Source organism: Borostomias antarcticus (genome assembly GCF_949987555.1).
Source record: "Borostomias antarcticus genome assembly, chromosome: 26".
Lineage (NCBI taxonomy): Eukaryota > Metazoa > Chordata > Actinopteri > Stomiiformes > Stomiidae > Borostomias > Borostomias antarcticus.
The window spans coordinates 11,510,493-11,530,163 of record NC_140259.1 but is presented as its reverse complement, the minus strand read 5'-3'; the positions used below and the strand labels follow the sequence as shown (position 1 = coordinate 11,530,163).

Genomic DNA, 19,671 nt, shown 5'->3' with positions numbered 1-19,671 from the left:
CCTGCTATGGTTTCCTGTTTCCCATGAGTATAAAAAGGACGGAGCATACATTTGAAATACTGTGATCATGAAAGCATCAGGCAAAAGGTTATTGACCTCTACGACAGACAGACAGATAGATACCTGTAGATAGATAGATAGACAGACAGACAGACAGACAGACAGACAGACAGATAGATAGATAGATAGATAGATACTTTATTTATACCCTATATGGTGATATTGTTGAGTAGGAGATGTTACAAAAAATCCATACAAATTAAAGTTACTTTGTTCCACTGTGTGTCAGTTATTAGGAAATGAGCAACAGTGGCTAACCTGCCAGGTCAATGGTAAATGGACGGCGCTTATATAGCGCTTTTTATCCAAAGCGCTTTACAATGGCCTCTCATTCACCTATTCACACTTACATTCACACACCAATGGTGACAGCTGCCATGCAAGGTGTTAGCCTGCTCATTGGAGCAATTTGGGGTTCAGTGTCTTGTATGGCGTTTTTTTTTCAGACCAAATTTATTTTTATCTACAATCGTCATGAACATTCACAGGTATGTAGGCCAAGCAATTCTGATCATAGATCTGCCACCCAGGTGTGTCCAGTCCATTACTAGGCCGAGCAGTGAACAATTTAATTATGTCCACCTGAAAAAAAACGTAAGGGGTATGTATGGCTTTTTTTTTTCAGACCAAATTTATTTTTATCTACAATCTTCATGAACATTCACAGGTATGTAGGCCAAGCAATTCTGATCATAGATCTGCCACCCAGGTGTGTCCAGTCCATTAATAGGCCGAGCAGTGAACAATTTAATTATTTCCACCTGAAAAAAAACGTAAGGGGTATGTATGGCGTTTTTTTTTCAGACCAAATTTATTTTTATCTACAATCTTCATGAACATTCACAGGTATGTAGGCCAAGCAATTCTGATCATAGATCTGCCACCCAGGTGTGTCCAGTCCATTACTAGGCCGAGCAGTGAACTATTTAATTATGTCCACCTGAAAAAAAACGTAAGGGGTATGTATGGCTTTTTTTTTCCAGACCAAATTTATTTTTATCTACAATCTTCCTGAACATTCACAGGTATGTAGGCCAAGCAATTCTGATCATAGATCTGCCACCCAGGTGTGTCCAGTCCATTACTAGGCCGAGCAGTGAACAATTTAATTATGTCCACCTGAAAAAAAACATAAGGGGTATGTATGGCGTTTTTTTTTCAGACCAAATTTATTTTTATCTACAATCGTCATGAACATTCACAGGTATGTAGGCCAAGCAATTCTGATCATAGATCTGCCACCCAGGTGTGTCCAGTCCATTACTAGGCCGAGCAGTGAACAATTTAATTATGTTCACCTGAAAAAAAACGTAAGGGGTATGTATGGCGTTTTTTTTTCAGACCAAATTTATTTTTATCTACAATCGTCATGAACATTCACAGGTATGTAGGCCAAGCAATTCTGATCATAGATCTGCCACCCAGGTGTGTCTAGTCCATTACTAGGCCGAGCAGTGAACAATTTAATTATGTACACCTGAAAAAAAACGTAAGGGGTATGTATGGCGTTTTTTTTTCAGACCAAATTTATTTTTATCTACAATCTTCATGAACATTCACAGGTATGTAGGCCAAGCAATTCTGATCATAGATCTGCCACCCAGGTGTGTCCAGTCCATTACTAGGCCGAGCAGTGAACAATTTAATTATGTCCACCTGAAAAAAAACATAAGGGGTATGTATGGCGTTTTTTTTTCAGACCAAATTTATTTTTATCTACAATCTTCCTGAACATTCACAGGTATGTAGGCCAAGCAATTCTGATCATAGATCTGCCACCCAGGTGTGTCCAGTCCATTACTAGGCCGAGCAGTGAACAATTTAATTATGTCCACCTGAAAAAAAACATAAGGGGTATGTATGGCGGGTTTTTTTCAGACCAAATTTATTTTTATCTACAATCTTCATGAACATTCACAGGTATGTAGGCCAAGCAATTCTGATCATAGATCTGCCACCCAGGTGTGTCTAGTCCATTACTAGGCCGAGCAGTGAACAATTTAATTATGTACACCTGAAAAAAAACGTAAGGGGTATGTATGGCTTTTATTTTTTCAGACCAAATTTATTTTTATCTACAATCTTCATGAACATTCACAGGTATGTAGGCCAAGCAATTCTGATCATAGATCTGCCACCCAGGTGTGTCTAGTCCATTACTAGGCCGAGCAGTGAACAATTTAATTATGTCCACCTGAAAAAAAACGTAAGGGGTATGTATGGCGTTTTTTTTTCAGACCAAATTTATTTTTATCTACAATCTTCATGAACATTCACAGGTATGTAGGCCAAGCAATTCTGATCATAGATCTGCCACCCAAGTGTGTCTAGTCCATTACTAGGCCGAGCAGTGAACAATTTAATGATGTCCACCTGAAAAAAAACGTAAGGGGTATGTATGGCTTTTTTTTTTCAGACCAAATTTATTTTTATCTACAATCTTCATGAACATTCACAGGTATGTAGGCCAAGCAATTCTGATCATAGATCTGCCACCCAGGTGTGTCCAGTCCATTACTAGGCCGAGCAGTGAACAATTTAATTATGTCCACCTGAAAAAAAACGTAAGGGGTATGTATGGCTTTTATTTTTTCAGACCAAATTTATTTTTATCTACAATCTTCATGAACATTCACAGGTATGTAGGCCAAGCAATTCTGATCATAGATCTGCCACCCAGGTGTGTCTAGTCCATTACTAGGCCGAGCAGTGAACAATTTAATTATGTCCACCTGAAAAAAAACATAAGGGGTATGTATGGCGTTTTTTTTTCAGACCAAATTTATTTTTATCTACAATCTTCATGAACATTCACAGGTATGTAGGCCAAGCAATTCTGATCATAGATCTGCCACCCAGGTGTGTCTTGTCCATTACTAGGCCGAGCAGTGAACAATTTAATTATGTCCACCTGAAAAAAAACATAAGGGGTATGTATGGCGTTTTTTTTTCAGACCAAATTTATTTTTATCTACAATCTTCATGAACATTCACAGGTATGTAGGCCAAGCAATTCTGATCATAGATCTGCCACCCAGGTGTGTCTAGTCCATTACTAGGCCGAGCAGTGAACAATTTAATTATGTCCACCTGAAAAAAAACATAAGGGGTATGTATGGCGTTTTTTTTTCAGACCAAATTTATTTTTATCTACAATTGTCATGAACATTCACAGGTATGTAGGCCAAGCAATTCTGATCATAGATCTGCCACCCAGGTGTGTCCAGTCCATTACTAGGCCGAGCAGTGAACAATTTAATTATGTCCACCTGAAAAAAAACATAAGGGGTATGTATGGCTTTTTTTTTTCAGACCAAATTTATTTTTATCTACAATCTTCATGAACATTCACAGGTATGTAGGCCAAGCAATTCTGATCATAGATCTGCCACCCAGGTGTGTCTAGTCCATTACTAGGCCGAGCAGTGAACAATTTCATTATGTCCACCTGAAAAAAAACGTAAGGGGTATGTATGGCGTTTTTTTTTCAGACCAAATTTATTTTTATCTACAATCTTCATGAACATTCACAGGTATGTAGGCCAAGCAATTCTGATCATAGATCTGCCACCCAGGTGTGTCTAGTCCATTACTAGGCCGAGCAGTGAACAATTTAATGATGTCCACCTGAAAAAAAACGTAAGGGGTATGTATGGCTTTTTTTTTTCAGACCAAATTTATTTTTATCTACAATCTTCATGAACATTCACAGGTATGTAGGCCAAGCAATTCTGATCATAGATCTGCCACCCAGGTGTGTCCAGTCCATTACTAGGCCGAGCAGTGAACAATTTAATTATGTCCACCTGAAAAAAAACGTAAGGGGTATGTATGGCTTTTATTTTTTCAGACCAAATTTATTTTTATCTACAATCTTCATGAACATTCACAGGTATGTAGGCCAAGCAATTCTGATCATAGATCTGCCACCCAGGTGTGTCTAGTCCATTACTAGGCCGAGCAGTGAACAATTTAATTATGTCCACCTGAAAAAAAACATAAGGGGTATGTATGGCGTTTTTTTTTCAGACCAAATTTATTTTTATCTACAATCTTCCTGAACATTCACAGGTATGTAGGCCAAGCAATTCTGATCATAGATCTGCCACCCAGGTGTGTCCAGTCCATTACTAGGCCGAGCAGTGAACAATTTAATTATGTCCACCTGAAAAAAAACATAAGGGGTATGTATGGCGTTTTTTTTTCAGACCAAATTTATTTTTATCTACAATCGTCATGAACATTCACAGGTATGTAGGCCAAGCAATTCTGATCATAGATCTGCCACCCAGGTGTGTCCAGTCCATTACTAGGCCGAGCAGTGAACAATTTAATTATGTTCATCTGAAAAAAAACGTAAGGGGTATGTATGGCGTTTTTTTTTCAGACCAAATTTATTTTTATCTACAATCGTCATGAACATTCACAGGTATGTAGGCCAAGCAATTCTGATCATAGATCTGCCACCCAGGTGTGTCTAGTCCATTACTAGGCCGAGCAGTGAACAATTTAATTATGTACACCTGAAAAAAAACGTAAGGGGTATGTATGGCGTTTTTTTTTCAGACCAAATTTATTTTTATCTACAATCTTCATGAACATTCACAGGTATGTAGGCCAAGCAATTCTGATCATAGATCTGCCACCCAGGTGTGTCCAGTCCATTACTAGGCCGAGCAGTGAACAATTTAATTATGTCCACCTGAAAAAAAACGTAAGGGGTATGTATGGCTTTTATTTTTTCAGACCAAATTTATTTTTATCTACAATCTTCATGAACATTCACAGGTATGTAGGCCAAGCAATTCTGATCATAGATCTGCCACCCAGGTGTGTCTAGTCCATTACTAGGCCGAGCAGTGAACAATTTAATTATGTCCACCTGAAAAAAAACATAAGGGGTATGTATGGCGTTTTTTTTTCAGACCAAATTTATTTTTATCTACAATCTTCATGAACATTCACAGGTATGTAGGCCAAGCAATTCTGATCATAGATCTGCCACCCAGGTGTGTCTAGTCCATTACTAGGCCGAGCAGTGAACAATTTAATTATGTCCACCTGAAAAAAAACATAAGGGGTATGTATGGCGTTTTTTTTTCAGACCAAATTTATTTTTATCTACAATTGTCATGAACATTCACAGGTATGTAGGCCAAGCAATTCTGATCATAGATCTGCCACCCAGGTGTGTCCAGTCCATTACTAGGCCGAGCAGTGAACAATTTAATTATGTCCACCTGAAAAAAAACATAAGGGGTATGTATGGCTTTTTTTTTTCAGACCAAATTTATTTTTATCTACAATCTTCATGAACATTCACAGGTATGTAGGCCAAGCAATTCTGATCATAGATCTGCCACCCAGGTGTGTCTAGTCCATTACTAGGCCGAGCAGTGAACAATTTAATTATGTACACCTGAAAAAAAACGTAAGGGGTATGTATGGCTTTTATTTTTTCAGACCAAATTTATTTTTATCTACAATCTTCATGAACATTCACAGGTATGTAGGCCAAGCAATTCTGATCATAGATCTGCCACCCAGGTGTGTCTAGTCCATTACTAGGCCGAGCAGTGAACAATTTAATTATGTCCACCTGAAAAAAAACATAAGGGGTATGTATGGCGTTTTTTTTTCAGACCAAATTTATTTTTATCTACAATCTTCATGAACATTCACAGGTATGTAGGCCAAGCAATTCTGATCATAGATCTGCCACCCAGGTGTGTCCAGTCCATTACTAGGCCGAGCAGTGAACAATTTCATTATGTCCACCTGAAAAAAAACGTAAGGGGTATGTATGGCGTTTTTTTTTCAGACCAAATTTATTTTTATCTACAATCGTCATGAACATTCACAGGTATGTAGGCCAAGCAATTCTGATCATAGATCTGCCACCCAGGTGTGTCTAGTCCATTACTAGGCCGAGCAGTGAACAATTTAATGATGTCCACCTGAAAAAAAACGTAAGGGGTATGTATGGCTTTTTTTTTTCAGACCAAATTTATTTTTATCTACAATCTTCATGAACATTCACAGGTATGTAGGCCAAGCAATTCTGATCATAGATCTGCCACCCAGGTGTGTCCAGTCCATTACTAGGCCGAGCAGTGAACAATTTAATTATGTCCACCTGAAAAAAAACGTAAGGGGTATGTATGGCTTTTATTTTTTCAGACCAAATTTATTTTTATCTACAATCTTCATGAACATTCACAGGTATGTAGGCCAAGCAATTCTGATCATAGATCTGCCACCCAGGTGTGTCTAGTCCATTACTAGGCCGAGCAGTGAACAATTTAATTATGTCCACCTGAAAAAAAACATAAGGGGTATGTATGGCGTTTTTTTTTCAGACCAAATTTATTTTTATCTACAATCTTCATGAACATTCACAGGTATGTAGGCCAAGCAATTCTGATCATAGATCTGCCACCCAGGTGTGTCTAGTCCATTACTAGGCCGAGCAGTGAACAATTTAATTATGTCCACCTGAAAAAAAACATAAGGGGTATGTATGGCGTTTTTTTTTCAGACCAAATTTATTTTTATCTACAATTGTCATGAACATTCACAGGTATGTAGGCCAAGCAATTCTGATCATAGATCTGCCACCCAGGTGTGTCCAGTCCATTACTAGGCCGAGCAGTGAACAATTTAATTATGTCCACCTGAAAAAAAACATAAGGGGTATGTATGGCTTTTTTTTTTCAGACCAAATTTATTTTTATCTACAATCTTCATGAACATTCACAGGTATGTAGGCCAAGCAATTCTGATCATAGATCTGCCACCCAGGTGTGTCTAGTCCATTACTAGGCCGAGCAGTGAACAATTTCATTATGTCCACCTGAAAAAAAACGTAAGGGGTATGTATGGCGTTTTTTTTTCAGACCAAATTTATTTTTATCTACAATCTTCATGAACATTCACAGGTATGTAGGCCAAGCAATTCTGATCATAGATCTGCCACCCAGGTGTGTCTAGTCCATTACTAGGCCGAGCAGTGAACAATTTAATGATGTCCACCTGAAAAAAAACGTAAGGGGTATGTATGGCTTTTTTTTTTCAGACCAAATTTATTTTTATCTACAATCTTCATGAACATTCACAGGTATGTAGGCCAAGCAATTCTGATCATAGATCTGCCACCCAGGTGTGTCCAGTCCATTACTAGGCCGAGCAGTGAACAATTTAATTATGTCCACCTGAAAAAAAACGTAAGGGGTATGTATGGCTTTTATTTTTTCAGACCAAATTTATTTTTATCTACAATCTTCATGAACATTCACAGGTATGTAGGCCAAGCAATTCTGATCATAGATCTGCCACCCAGGTGTGTCTAGTCCATTACTAGGCCGAGCAGTGAACAATTTAATTATGTCCACCTGAAAAAAAACATAAGGGGTATGTATGGCGTTTTTTTTTCAGACCAAATTTATTTTTATCTACAATCTTCCTGAACATTCACAGGTATGTAGGCCAAGCAATTCTGATCATAGATCTGCCACCCAGGTGTGTCCAGTCCATTACTAGGCCGAGCAGTGAACAATTTAATTATGTCCACCTGAAAAAAAACATAAGGGGTATGTATGGCGTTTTTTTTTCAGACCAAATTTATTTTTATCTACAATCGTCATGAACATTCACAGGTATGTAGGCCAAGCAATTCTGATCATAGATCTGCCACCCAGGTGTGTCCAGTCCATTTCTAGGCCGAGCAGTGAACAATTTAATTATGTTCACCTGAAAAAAAACGTAAGGGGTATGTATGGCGTTTTTTTTTCAGACCAAATTTATTTTTATCTACAATCGTCATGAACATTCACAGGTATGTAGGCCAAGCAATTCTGATCATAGATCTGCCACCCAGGTGTGTCTAGTCCATTACTAGGCCGAGCAGTGAACAATTTAATTATGTCCACCTGAAAAAAAACGTAAGGGGTATGTATGGCGTTTTTTTTTCAGACCAAATTTATTTTTATCTACAATCTTCATGAACATTCACAGGTATGTAGGCCAAGCAATTCTGATCATAGATCTGCCACCCAAGTGTGTCTAGTCCATTACTAGGCCGAGCAGTGAACAATTTAATGATGTCCACCTGAAAAAAAACGTAAGGGGTATGTATGGCTTTTTTTTTTCAGACCAAATTTATTTTTATCTACAATCTTCATGAACATTCACAGGTATGTAGGCCAAGCAATTCTGATCATAGATCTGCCACCCAGGTGTGTCCAGTCCATTACTAGGCCGAGCAGTGAACAATTTAATTATGTCCACCTGAAAAAAAACGTAAGGGGTATGTATGGCTTTTATTTTTTCAGACCAAATTTATTTTTATCTACAATCTTCATGAACATTCACAGGTATGTAGGCCAAGCAATTCTGATCATAGATCTGCCACCCAGGTGTGTCTAGTCCATTACTAGGCCGAGCAGTGAACAATTTAATTATGTCCACCTGAAAAAAAACATAAGGGGTATGTATGGCGTTTTTTTTTCAGACCAAATTTATTTTTATCTACAATCTTCATGAACATTCACAGGTATGTAGGCCAAGCAATTCTGATCATAGATCTGCCACCCAGGTGTGTCTAGTCCATTACTAGGCCGAGCAGTGAACAATTTAATTATGTCCACCTGAAAAAAAACATAAGGGGTATGTATGGCGTTTTTTTTTCAGACCAAATTTATTTTTATCTACAATTGTCATGAACATTCACAGGTATGTAGGCCAAGCAATTCTGATCATAGATCTGCCACCCAGGTGTGTCCAGTCCATTACTAGGCCGAGCAGTGAACAATTTAATTATGTCCACCTGAAAAAAAACATAAGGGGTATGTATGGCTTTTTTTTTTCAGACCAAATTTATTTTTATCTACAATCTTCATGAACATTCACAGGTATGTAGGCCAAGCAATTCTGATCATAGATCTGCCACCCAGGTGTGTCTAGTCCATTACTAGGCCGAGCAGTGAACAATTTCATTATGTCCACCTGAAAAAAAAGGTAAGGGGTATGTATGGCGTTTTTTTTTCAGACCAAATTTATTTTTATCTACAATCTTCATGAACATTCACAGGTATGTAGGCCAAGCAATTCTGATCATAGATCTGCCACCCAGGTGTGTCTAGTCCATTACTAGGCCGAGCAGTGAACAATTTAATTATGTCCACCTGAAAAAAAACATAAGGGGTATGTATGGCGTTTTTTTTTCAGACCAAATTTATTTTTATCTACAATTGTCATGAACATTCACAGGTATGTAGGCCAAGCAATTCTGATCATAGATCTGCCACCCAGGTGTGTCCAGTCCATTACTAGGCCGAGCAGTGAACAATTTAATTATGTCCACCTGAAAAAAAACATAAGGGGTATGTATGGCTTTTTTTTTTCAGACCAAATTTATTTTTATCTACAATCTTCATGAACATTCACAGGTATGTAGGCCAAGCAATTCTGATCATAGATCTGCCACCCAGGTGTGTCTAGTCCATTACTAGGCCGAGCAGTGAACAATTTAATTATGTCCACCTGAAAAAAAACGTAAGGGGTATGTATGGCTTTTTTTTTTCAGACCAAATTTATTTTTATCTACAATCTTCATGAACATTCACAGGTATGTAGGCCAAGCAATTCTGATCATAGATCTGCCACCCAGGTGTGTCTAGTCCATTACTAGGCCGAGCAGTGAACAATTTAATTATGTCCACCTGAAAAAAAACATAAGGGGTATGTATGGCGTTTTTTTTTCAGACCAAATTTATTTTTATCTACAATCGTCATCGCCCAAAGACACTTCAACATGAGGCCGACCCTACGATCATTGGACGACCCGCTCTACCTCCTGAGCTACAGCCACCCCAGAAGAGGCCCCAGGTAGAAGACAGAAGTCTGTCTTGCCCCACATATAGTGAGAGTGATGGTTCAAAGGGCGAAAAGAAATCCCAGTCGAGGTCAAGATCTCCAAAACAACCTGGCATCTTGGGGTAACCATTCGATGGCGCCTACATGACTCCTCATGCCTACAGTGAAACATGGTGGTGGATTTTGAATACTTTGGGTTTGTTTTGCATCCACTGGGGCCCTTGTTAAAATACACAAAACCATGAACTCCAGCATGTACCAAGATATTTTGTCCAAAAACCCTTGTTCCTTCTGCAAAGAAGCTATACCTTGGCCACAGATGATCATTCAAATCAAAGCAACTAAGATGTTGCTGAAGACATTCAGGAACATTTTTCGAAAGACGAAAGCTTTTTCTCCGAGGTGGCTACAGCTGCAGCCCCCCACCTTTTATCTAAACAGCACATATCCACCAGCCTGACTTCAACCCCTCTCAGCATGTGAAATCACGTGATTAGGGTCGCGAAGCCAGGCTAGTGGACACCATAATAGCTCAGTGGATAATGGTGCATATGTGCTTTTTAAGTGCAAAATGTTACTTCTTATATATAAGGTGGGAGGCTACAACTGTAGCCACCTCAGGGAAAATGCTTTCATCTGGTTTTGCATTCAAACTGTCTGAAGCGACGATGTATCAGACTGGCTGAATCAGTCGTGCTTGATCCTGAATCAGTCATGCTTGCTCCTGAATGAGTCGTGCTTGCTCCTGAATGAGTGGTGCTTGCTCCTGAATGAGTCATGCTTGCTCCTGAATGAGTCATGCTTGATCCTGAATGAGTCGTGCTTGCTCCTGAATCAGTCGTGCTTGCTCCTGAATGAGTCCGTCTCTCCGGGTCCTGATGCTCAGCCATCTTCCGTCTCTCCGGGTCCTGATGCTCAGCCATCTTCCGTCTCTCCGGGTCCTGATGCTCAGCCATCTTCCGTCTCTCCGGGTCCTGATGCTCAGCCATCTTCCGTCTCTCCGGGTCCTGATGCTCAGCCATCTTCCGTCTCTCCTCCGAGGACCTGATGCTCAGCCATATTCCGGCTCTCCGGCGAGATGGTGTGAACAGGTGGTAGCTGGGTGGTTGGTGTCTTTTGTGATGGAGATAGCCAATAACAAGAGACAACAGATTATGATTTGTTTATTTATTTAATAATTTATTTGGCTGTGCCAACATTTAATTTATAGATTTGTTTTCCCTTGTAGTAATCCTGTAATAAGCCTTCACTTTGTCTTCTTTTATCTTGTTGATTGCTGAAGTAGCCTAAGCTGGGTCACAACTCCTTCAGCCTCCCATTTCTGTAAAGGATGGTCCCTTAACCTTTTGCATCCATAGCTCATTCTGCAAGGCAGCAGCGTCTTTCCTGTCTGGGTGTTGACCCAAAGCCGTCAGCCTTCCTGGGCCTTCACTGCAAGGCAGCAGATTTACTACCGTGTCCCTAGGTAGGGTAGGGTGGCTAGAGAGGGTAGGGGCCTACTAGCCTACCACTTGCCCAGGTGGACCCCCAGACTAGTGGAGGGAAGGAGTTGTCTTAATTCTCCATTCTAGTTTAGCTCAAGCTAAAACTAGCCACTGCCCCTACTGCTCATAATTGAGGAACTGCGGGTCTCCAAGAGGAACGCTACAATCATTTTTCTAGACTTTTCCAAAGCGATAGTGTTTCGTTGCTCTGATTGGTTGGAGATTTGTCCAATTGCGTCATTTGCTCTACTCCCACCATCACGTGGTTACCTGTGCCGAAACCGCACATCGAAATACAATACGGTTGTTTTTATTTGGGCACTAATTTTCCTGACCGACATTGAAAAACAAAGCATTTTTGTATTGTATTTATTGTTGCACGCGTATTGTTTTTCAATTTGTGTATTGTATTTAATTTTTGCACAAATCACCCTCCATAAGAAAGTCCTAAAAAGTCGATTTTCGCGAAAATGTAAACAAATGTAGGCATATGCACAAAATACATGTTTTTTATACTTCTACCTAGGGGCGTCCTGGGCCATATGGCACCATAGCTCTGTGAATGCTGACATTCTAAAAAATAACCTTTCCTTAAAAAATGCTGTCCCCATTTCTGATGTCACAGCAAAAAAAAGTAGCCTACTTGAGGCAAGAGGAACTACAATAACCGTTTATACTTCACCAATGCATCTTGGGAACAGCTGTTCTTTTTCTCCCCTCCTGGTTCCCCGCTGACGTCTTGTCGGGGAAGAAGAACACCACTACCCACAACGCACCAGTGTCCCTTCCCAAGATTGGCTCCTCTGCCGTGTCATGAAAGAGGAAAATGAAAGCGGCGATAGAAGTAACCGAGTAGGCTACAAACATTAAAAGATAAGTTAATGTACACTGACACATCAGAAATGGAATATCACCACATCTGTAGCGACGAGTCGTCATGAAAAGCATATGTAGGCAATTCAGTCTTGCTCCATGTTTGCTGTTCCATGGTGTTGAACCAGCCACCTCCCTGTCGCCGGGTATGTTCTGCTAGGCTCCGGCTCATCACCGCGCTGCAGTATGTTGCAGTGACCGAAAGGAGGGCCAGGGATCGGCTGCAGCATTCGAGTGTCATCGCTGGGCGATGAGCATCAGTTCACACTACTTGGCAATAATGCGCACTCCGTTGCACTCTATTACTAATGGCATCCCTATGCTAGTTAGTCTGCCACCTTGCTATGGTTATGCTGAAGTACTGACATTTATAGCTTAATCAATTTCAGTGCTGGTCTAGTGTCACTGCTGCATTCCACTAAGGTAAGAGGGAAAGTTTTAAAGCCAACTTGCATGGTTAGGTTCAGTTGTCAATATTATTGTGATCTATTTTTCATGTTTTTGCTCATATGTCAGTTGTTTTGTGGATACTAATCTATAGTCAGGTCCATAAATATTTGTACATTGGCACAAATTTAATCATTTTGGCTCTGTACACCACCACAATGGATTTGAAATGAAACATTCATTATGTGCTTGACTTTCAGATTTAGCATTTGGGATATTTACATCCAAAACAGGTGAACGATATAGGATTTTTTTTTTTATATGAGGTACCCCCCTTTCTAAGGAACCAAAAGTAATGGGAGAAAACTAACAATCATAAATCAAATTGTCACTTTTTTTTATATTTGGTTGCAGATGATTTGCATGCTGGTTTGGTCCCTGGTGACGCTCTGCCAGGCCTCTACTGCAACTGTCCTCAGTTCCTGCTTGTTCTCTGGGTGGTTTCCCTTCAGTTCTGTCTTCAGCAGGTGAAATGCTCAACTGGATTCAGGTCAGGTGATTGACTTGGCCATTGCAGAGCATTCCACTTCTTTGCCTTGGAAAAACTCTTTGGTTGCTTTCGCAGTATGCTTTGGATCATTGTCCATCTGCACTGTGAAGCACCGTCCAATGAGTTCTGAAGCATTTGGCTGAATATGAGCAGATAATATTGCCTGAAACACTTATGAATTCATCCTGCTGCTTTTGTCAGCATTCACATCATCATTAAATACAAGGGAACCCAGTTGGCAGCCATACATGCCCACGCCAGAACACTACCACCATCATGCCTCACTACCACTACCACCATCATGCCTCACTACCACTACCACCATCATGCTTCACTACCACTACCACCATCATGCTTCACTACCACTACCACCATCATGCTTCACTACCACCATCACGCTTCACTACCACCATCATGCTTCACTACCACTAACACCATCATGCTTCACTACCACTAACACCATCATGCTTCACTACCACTCCCACCATCATGCTTCACTACCACCATCATGCTTCACTACCACCATCATGCTTCACTACCACTACCACCATCATGCTTCACTACCACTACCACCATCATGCTTCACTACCACCATCACGCTTCACTACCACCATCATGCTTCACTACCACTACCACCATCATGCTTCACTACCACTACCACCATCATGCTTCACTACCACTCCCACCATCATGCTTCACTACCACCATCATGCTTCACTACCACCATCATGCTTCACTACCACTACCACCATCATGCTTCACTACCACCATCATGCTTCACTACCACCATCATGCTTCACTACCACTACCACCATCATGCTTCACTACCACCATCATGCCTCACTACCACTACCACCATCATGCTTCACTACCACTCCCACCATCATGCTTCACTAACACTACCACCATCATGCCTCACTCCCACCATCATGCTTCACTACCACTACCACCATCATGCTTCACTACCACCACCATGCTTCACTACCACCATCATGCTTCACTACCACCATCATGCTTCACTACCACTACCACCATCATGCTTCACTACCACTACCACCATCATGCTTCACTACCACCATCATGCTTCACTACCACCATCATGCTTCACTACCACCATCATGCTTCACTACCACTACCACCATCATGCTTCACTACCACCATCATGCTTCACTACCACCATCATGCTTCACTACCACCATCATGCTTCACTACCACTACCACCATCATGCTTCACTACCACCATCATGCTTCACTACCACTACCACCATCATGCTTCACTACCACTCCCACCATCATGCTTCACTAACACTACCACCATCATGCCTCACTCCCACCATCATGCTTCACTACCACTACCACCATCATGCTTCACTACCACCACCATGCTTCACTACCACCATCATGCTTCACTACCACCATCATGCTTCACTACCACTACCACCATCATGCTTCACTACCACTACCACCATCATGCTTCACTACCACCATCATGCTTCACTACCACTACCACCATCATGCTTCACTACCACCATCATGCTTCACTACCACCATCATGCTTCACTACCACTACCACCATCATGCTTCACTACCACTACCACCATCATGCTTCACTACCACCATCATGCTTCACTACCACTACCACCATCATGCTTCACTACCACCATCATGCTTCACTCCCACCATCATGCTTCACTAACACTACCACCATCATGCTTCACTACCACTACCACCATCATGCTTCACTACCACTACCACCATCATGCTTCACTACCACCATCATGCTTCACTACCACCATCATGCTTCACTACCACCATCATGCTTCACTACCACCATCATGCTTCACTACCACCATCATGCTTCACTCCCACCATCATGCTTCACTAACACTACCACCATCATGCTTCACTACCACCATCATGCTTCACTACCACCATCATGCTTCACTACCACTACCACCATCATGCTTCACTACCACCATCATGCTTCACTACCACTACCACCATCATGCTTCACTACCACCACCATGCTTCACTACCACTACCACCATCATGCTTCACTACCACCATCATGCTTCACTACCACCATCATGCTTCACTACCACCATCATGCCTCACTACCACCATCATGCTTCACTACCACCATCATGCTTCACTACCACCATCATGCTTCACTACCACCATCATGCTTCACTACCACTACCACCATCATGCTTCACTACCACCATCATGCTTCACTACCACCATCATGCTTCACTACCACCATCATGCTTCACTACCACCATCATGCTTCACTACCACCATCATGCTTCACTCCCACCATCATGCTTCACTAACACTACCACCATCATGCTTCACTACCACTACCACCATCATGCTTCACTACCACTACCACCATCATGCTTCACTACCACCATCATGCTTCACTACCACTACCACCATCATGCTTCACTACCACCATCATGCTTCACTACCACTACCACCATCATGCTTCACTACCACCATCATGCTTCACTACCACCATCATGCTTCACTACCACCATCATGCTTCACTGATGAGGTGGTGCTTTGGATCATGAGCAGCTCCTTCCCTTCTCCATACTCTTCTGTCCCCATCATTCTGGTACAAGTTGATCTTGTCTCATCTGTCATTAGGGTGTTGTTGCAGAACTGTACAGGGTTTTTATTTTTTATGTGTTTTGGCAAATAATAATCCTTGTCTTCCTGTTTCTGAGGCTCACCAATGGTTTCCATCTTGTGGTGAACCCTCTGTTTTCCTCTGGTGAAGTCTTGATTGTTGACTTTAACACAGACACGCCTTCCTCCTCCTGGGGAGTGTTCTTGATCTGGCCAACTGTTGTGAAGGGGTCTTTCTTCACCAGGGAAATCATTCTTCTGTCATCCACCACAGTTGTTTTCCGTGGTTTTCTGGGTCTTTTGGTGTTGCTGAGCTCACCAGTGTGTTTTTCCTTTTTAAGAATGTACCAAACAGTTATTTGGCTACATCTAATGTTTTTGCTATCTCTCTGATGCAGGGTTTTTCCTGCATAGAGGATTTTTTGGCCCTAAAGAGATTAGCCAGAGCCAAAGGAAAATCACCAGAGCCAAAATGCTAAAAATATAGAATAAAAATAGCAATTCAAGTCCTCTCCAAATGTGTTTGATATCTTGTTTCAAGTGCAGCCCATCCCTCTTTCTTGCATTGTCCGTGGTTTGGACCACTCGTAATCGAGATAATGAATAGACAGGTTATCAGTATCTTAAACATGTTGTCTTCATGTCCATTTTGTATCATGTCAGGAGATTTCCTGCGACTGTGAAAAGTGAGCTCAGTCAGAAGGACAGTGAAGAATACAGGCCTCTATATGCTGGTAGGATACTCTGCATGAAACAGAGGTTTCCCCAAACAATTGTGCGCATCCCCTCCCCAAAGACCCATTCTGAGCCAGGAAAACCCTGTGATGGGTTTGTTTAGATGTTTCAGCCTAATGATGGCTTGCTTCACTGATAGTGACGGCTCTTTGGATTTCATATTGAGAGTTGACAGCAACATATTCCAAATGCGAGTACCACAATTTAAAGGAACTCCTCCTGGACATGACAGTAATCATTCCCCATATCCCCTGACCTGCAGCCTTCAGGGACCAGACCAGGATGGAGCGAGCAGGCAGCATCCAGCTGGACATCCCTGACTTCAGCAACTCGGTTCTGTCCCACCTCAACCAGCTGCGCATGCAGGGTCGTCTGTGCGACATCGTGGTCAACGTGCAGGGCCAGAGCTTCCGCGCTCACAAGGTGGTCCTGGCCGCCAGCTCGCCCTACTTCAGAGACCACATGTCCCTCAGCCAGATGAGCACCGTGTCCCTGTCGGTTATCCGCAGCCCCACGGTGTTCGAGCAGCTCCTGTCCTTCTGCTACACCGGGAGGCTGTGCCTGCAGCTCGCCGACATCATCAGCTACCTGACGGCCGCCAGCTTCCTGCAGATGCAGCACATCATCGACCGCTGCACGCAGATCCTGGAGGGCATCCACCTGAAGATCAGCCTGGCCGACGTGGAGGAGGAGCTGGGGGCGGAGGGGGGGCCACAGGGCCTCCGGGGGGCGGGGAGGACCCTGGTGTCTGTGAAAGGGGGAGGAGGGGGGCGGGAGGCGTGCGCGTCGGGGGACTCGAGAAGCTCTCTCAGCCCAGGCCACACCCACCCCCGGGCGGTGGGGCCGCGGGGCGGCGGCTCCGGAGGCAGGGTGGAGGTGCGGGAGGTGGGCAGCCCAGCGGGGGAGTCCATGAGCCCTCAGATGGTGGAGCACAGCGGGCTGGCGGCCGGGGCGGGGGGCAGCAGGCTGGGCAAGGAGCCCATCCTGCGCATCAACCGGGCGGGCCAGTGGTACGTGGAAACGGGGACGGAGTCCGAGAGGGGGGGCAGCGGCGAGGAGGGGGAGGGGGGGCACGTCCGGGTGGGAGTGGTGGACGGGCTGAAGATCAAGACGGAGGCGATGGAGGAGTGGATGGGCGCCGAGGCCCCGGAGGAGGGCAGCGGGGCGGAGGAGGGGCCGGCCATGATGATGGACACGTCGGGACGCAGCAGCTCCGCGGTGCAGGAGGGCTTCGTCACCGGAGCCACCGGGGCCAAGAGCTCCCAGCCCTCCAGCAGCTTCAGCGAGACCGAGCGGTGGGTGACAGCGCTGAGGCAGCAGCACTACATGCTTTCATCCAGACCTGAGTGGGAACATTATTTGTCTTCTGACATTCTTCATAGTGAGCTTTATTAACTTGCATGATCTAGTGAACGGTCTATGCACTTAATAGACTATTAGACTGGTTTAAATGTGCCTGACAAACTAACTCAAGTGTATTTTGATCATTCAACGAATTTAACCCAGGTTTGGTGCTCAGTATGTCTATCCCATGGATGTATTAATAGAACTATAGTTCTATATAGAACTATATTGGTCTATCCCAACCCCAGATATTTGTGGTGTGTGTTTTGTGTATACAATATAAGATTATATAATTACTATATTACCCTTTTTTCCTCTTTTTCTGACCTGTTTAATGTTCCAGTACTTTTTTTAGCATGTGCTTTTTAAACCTTAAACAAAAGGCTAGCAATGTGTCTCAAAGACCTTAAAAAGCAGTCATATTTTGAGTAGTTAGGGGTGAGTAGTTGGGGATGAGTAGTTAGGGATGAGTAGTTAAGGATAATAAGACGTGATTCATCCCGTTTCTCCAGAATCTGTGATTGACTTGAGGTTTGAAGATGAGGTGTGTGTGCCCTGGCAGGTTCAGCCCTACGGGGAGTGTGGTGGTCATCCCAGACCGACAGAGAGCCAAGAGTGAGTCGCCCGGCCGCGCAGATGACCAGCACCACCCCACTTCACAAGTAAGTTCAACAGCCATCAGCCAAAGGTGGACATTGATCTACGGTATTAGGGGTCACGTGTCAAAGCTATGATTTGGGACGGTATTTAGCCACTATTACACACTTTCGTTGGTGTATAACAGTGATGGCGTTGACTACCATAGATTTGAGGCTATTTTAAGAAGAAGACTGTCTGAAGCGCTACACTCCAACACACATGTGCAATGGGAGACACATGGGAACACACACACACATGCATCAGGGTCTCCGAGGAAACACCTCTCAACCGATGTGTCCGAATGTCGTCCTTCCCCCGAGGCCAGACACAGGATTTTTAATAGTAGCAGAGGGTCCAGGGGAATGCATTTAATAATAGTAGCAGAGGGTCCAGGGGAATGCATTTATTTTTTCTGAGAAATTCTGCCCAATTGATCCTCTACATTATTCCGTTACTGTGTTTAATTCCTAATTGGATACTCCAGTCCTTCTGTGACTAATCCCACTATTTACGATCACATTCCATTTCATAGAAGAACTCACTATATGTGTTGTTCTGCTCCTTGTGTTCCAGGGGGAGGAGCAGGCGGTGTTTGACATGGGTGGATATGAGGAGTATCTGCGCGAGCAGGTGGGGGATCGCTGGTTCCGCTACAACCCACGACTTACCTGCATCTACTGCTGTAAGTCCTTCAACCAGAAGGGCAGCCTGGATCGCCACATGCGTCTCCACATGGGCATCACTCCTTTTGTCTGTCGCATTTGCGGGAAGAAGTACACGCGTAAGGACCAGCTGGAGTACCACATCCGCAAGCACACAGGAAACAAGCCTTTCCACTGCCACGTCTGTGGGAAGAGCTTTCCCTTCCAGGCCATCCTCAACCAGCACTTCCGCAAGAACCATCCAGGCTGTGCCCCCCAGGAGGTGTCCCACAGCGCCTCTCCCGAGACCACCACGGTCTCCAACACGCCCAGACGGGGGCACAACGAGGAGGGCTCACCCAGCCAAGAAGAGCCTGAGGGAGGCAGCAGTGGAGGGACCTCCTTTGGAGAAGGGGTTCAGGCCTCGGTCTCAACCACAGGGCCTGATTGA

At 43.2% G+C, this 19,671-nt stretch overlaps 1 protein-coding gene across 1 annotated transcript; it reads left to right on the top strand.

The window, feature by feature from the left end:
• Positions 1-12,589: 12,589 nt before the first annotated feature.
• zbtb37 (zinc finger and BTB domain containing 37) lies at positions 12,590-19,671 on the top strand (the record flags this gene model as incomplete). Its single annotated transcript, XM_084458958.1, has 4 exons — positions 12,590-12,713; positions 16,859-17,891; positions 18,503-18,602; positions 19,153-19,671. The coding sequence occupies exons 2-4, from the start codon at positions 16,879-16,881 to the stop codon at positions 19,669-19,671; spliced, it is 1,632 nt and encodes a 543-aa protein (XP_084315084.1). The 5' UTR covers positions 12,590-12,713; positions 16,859-16,878.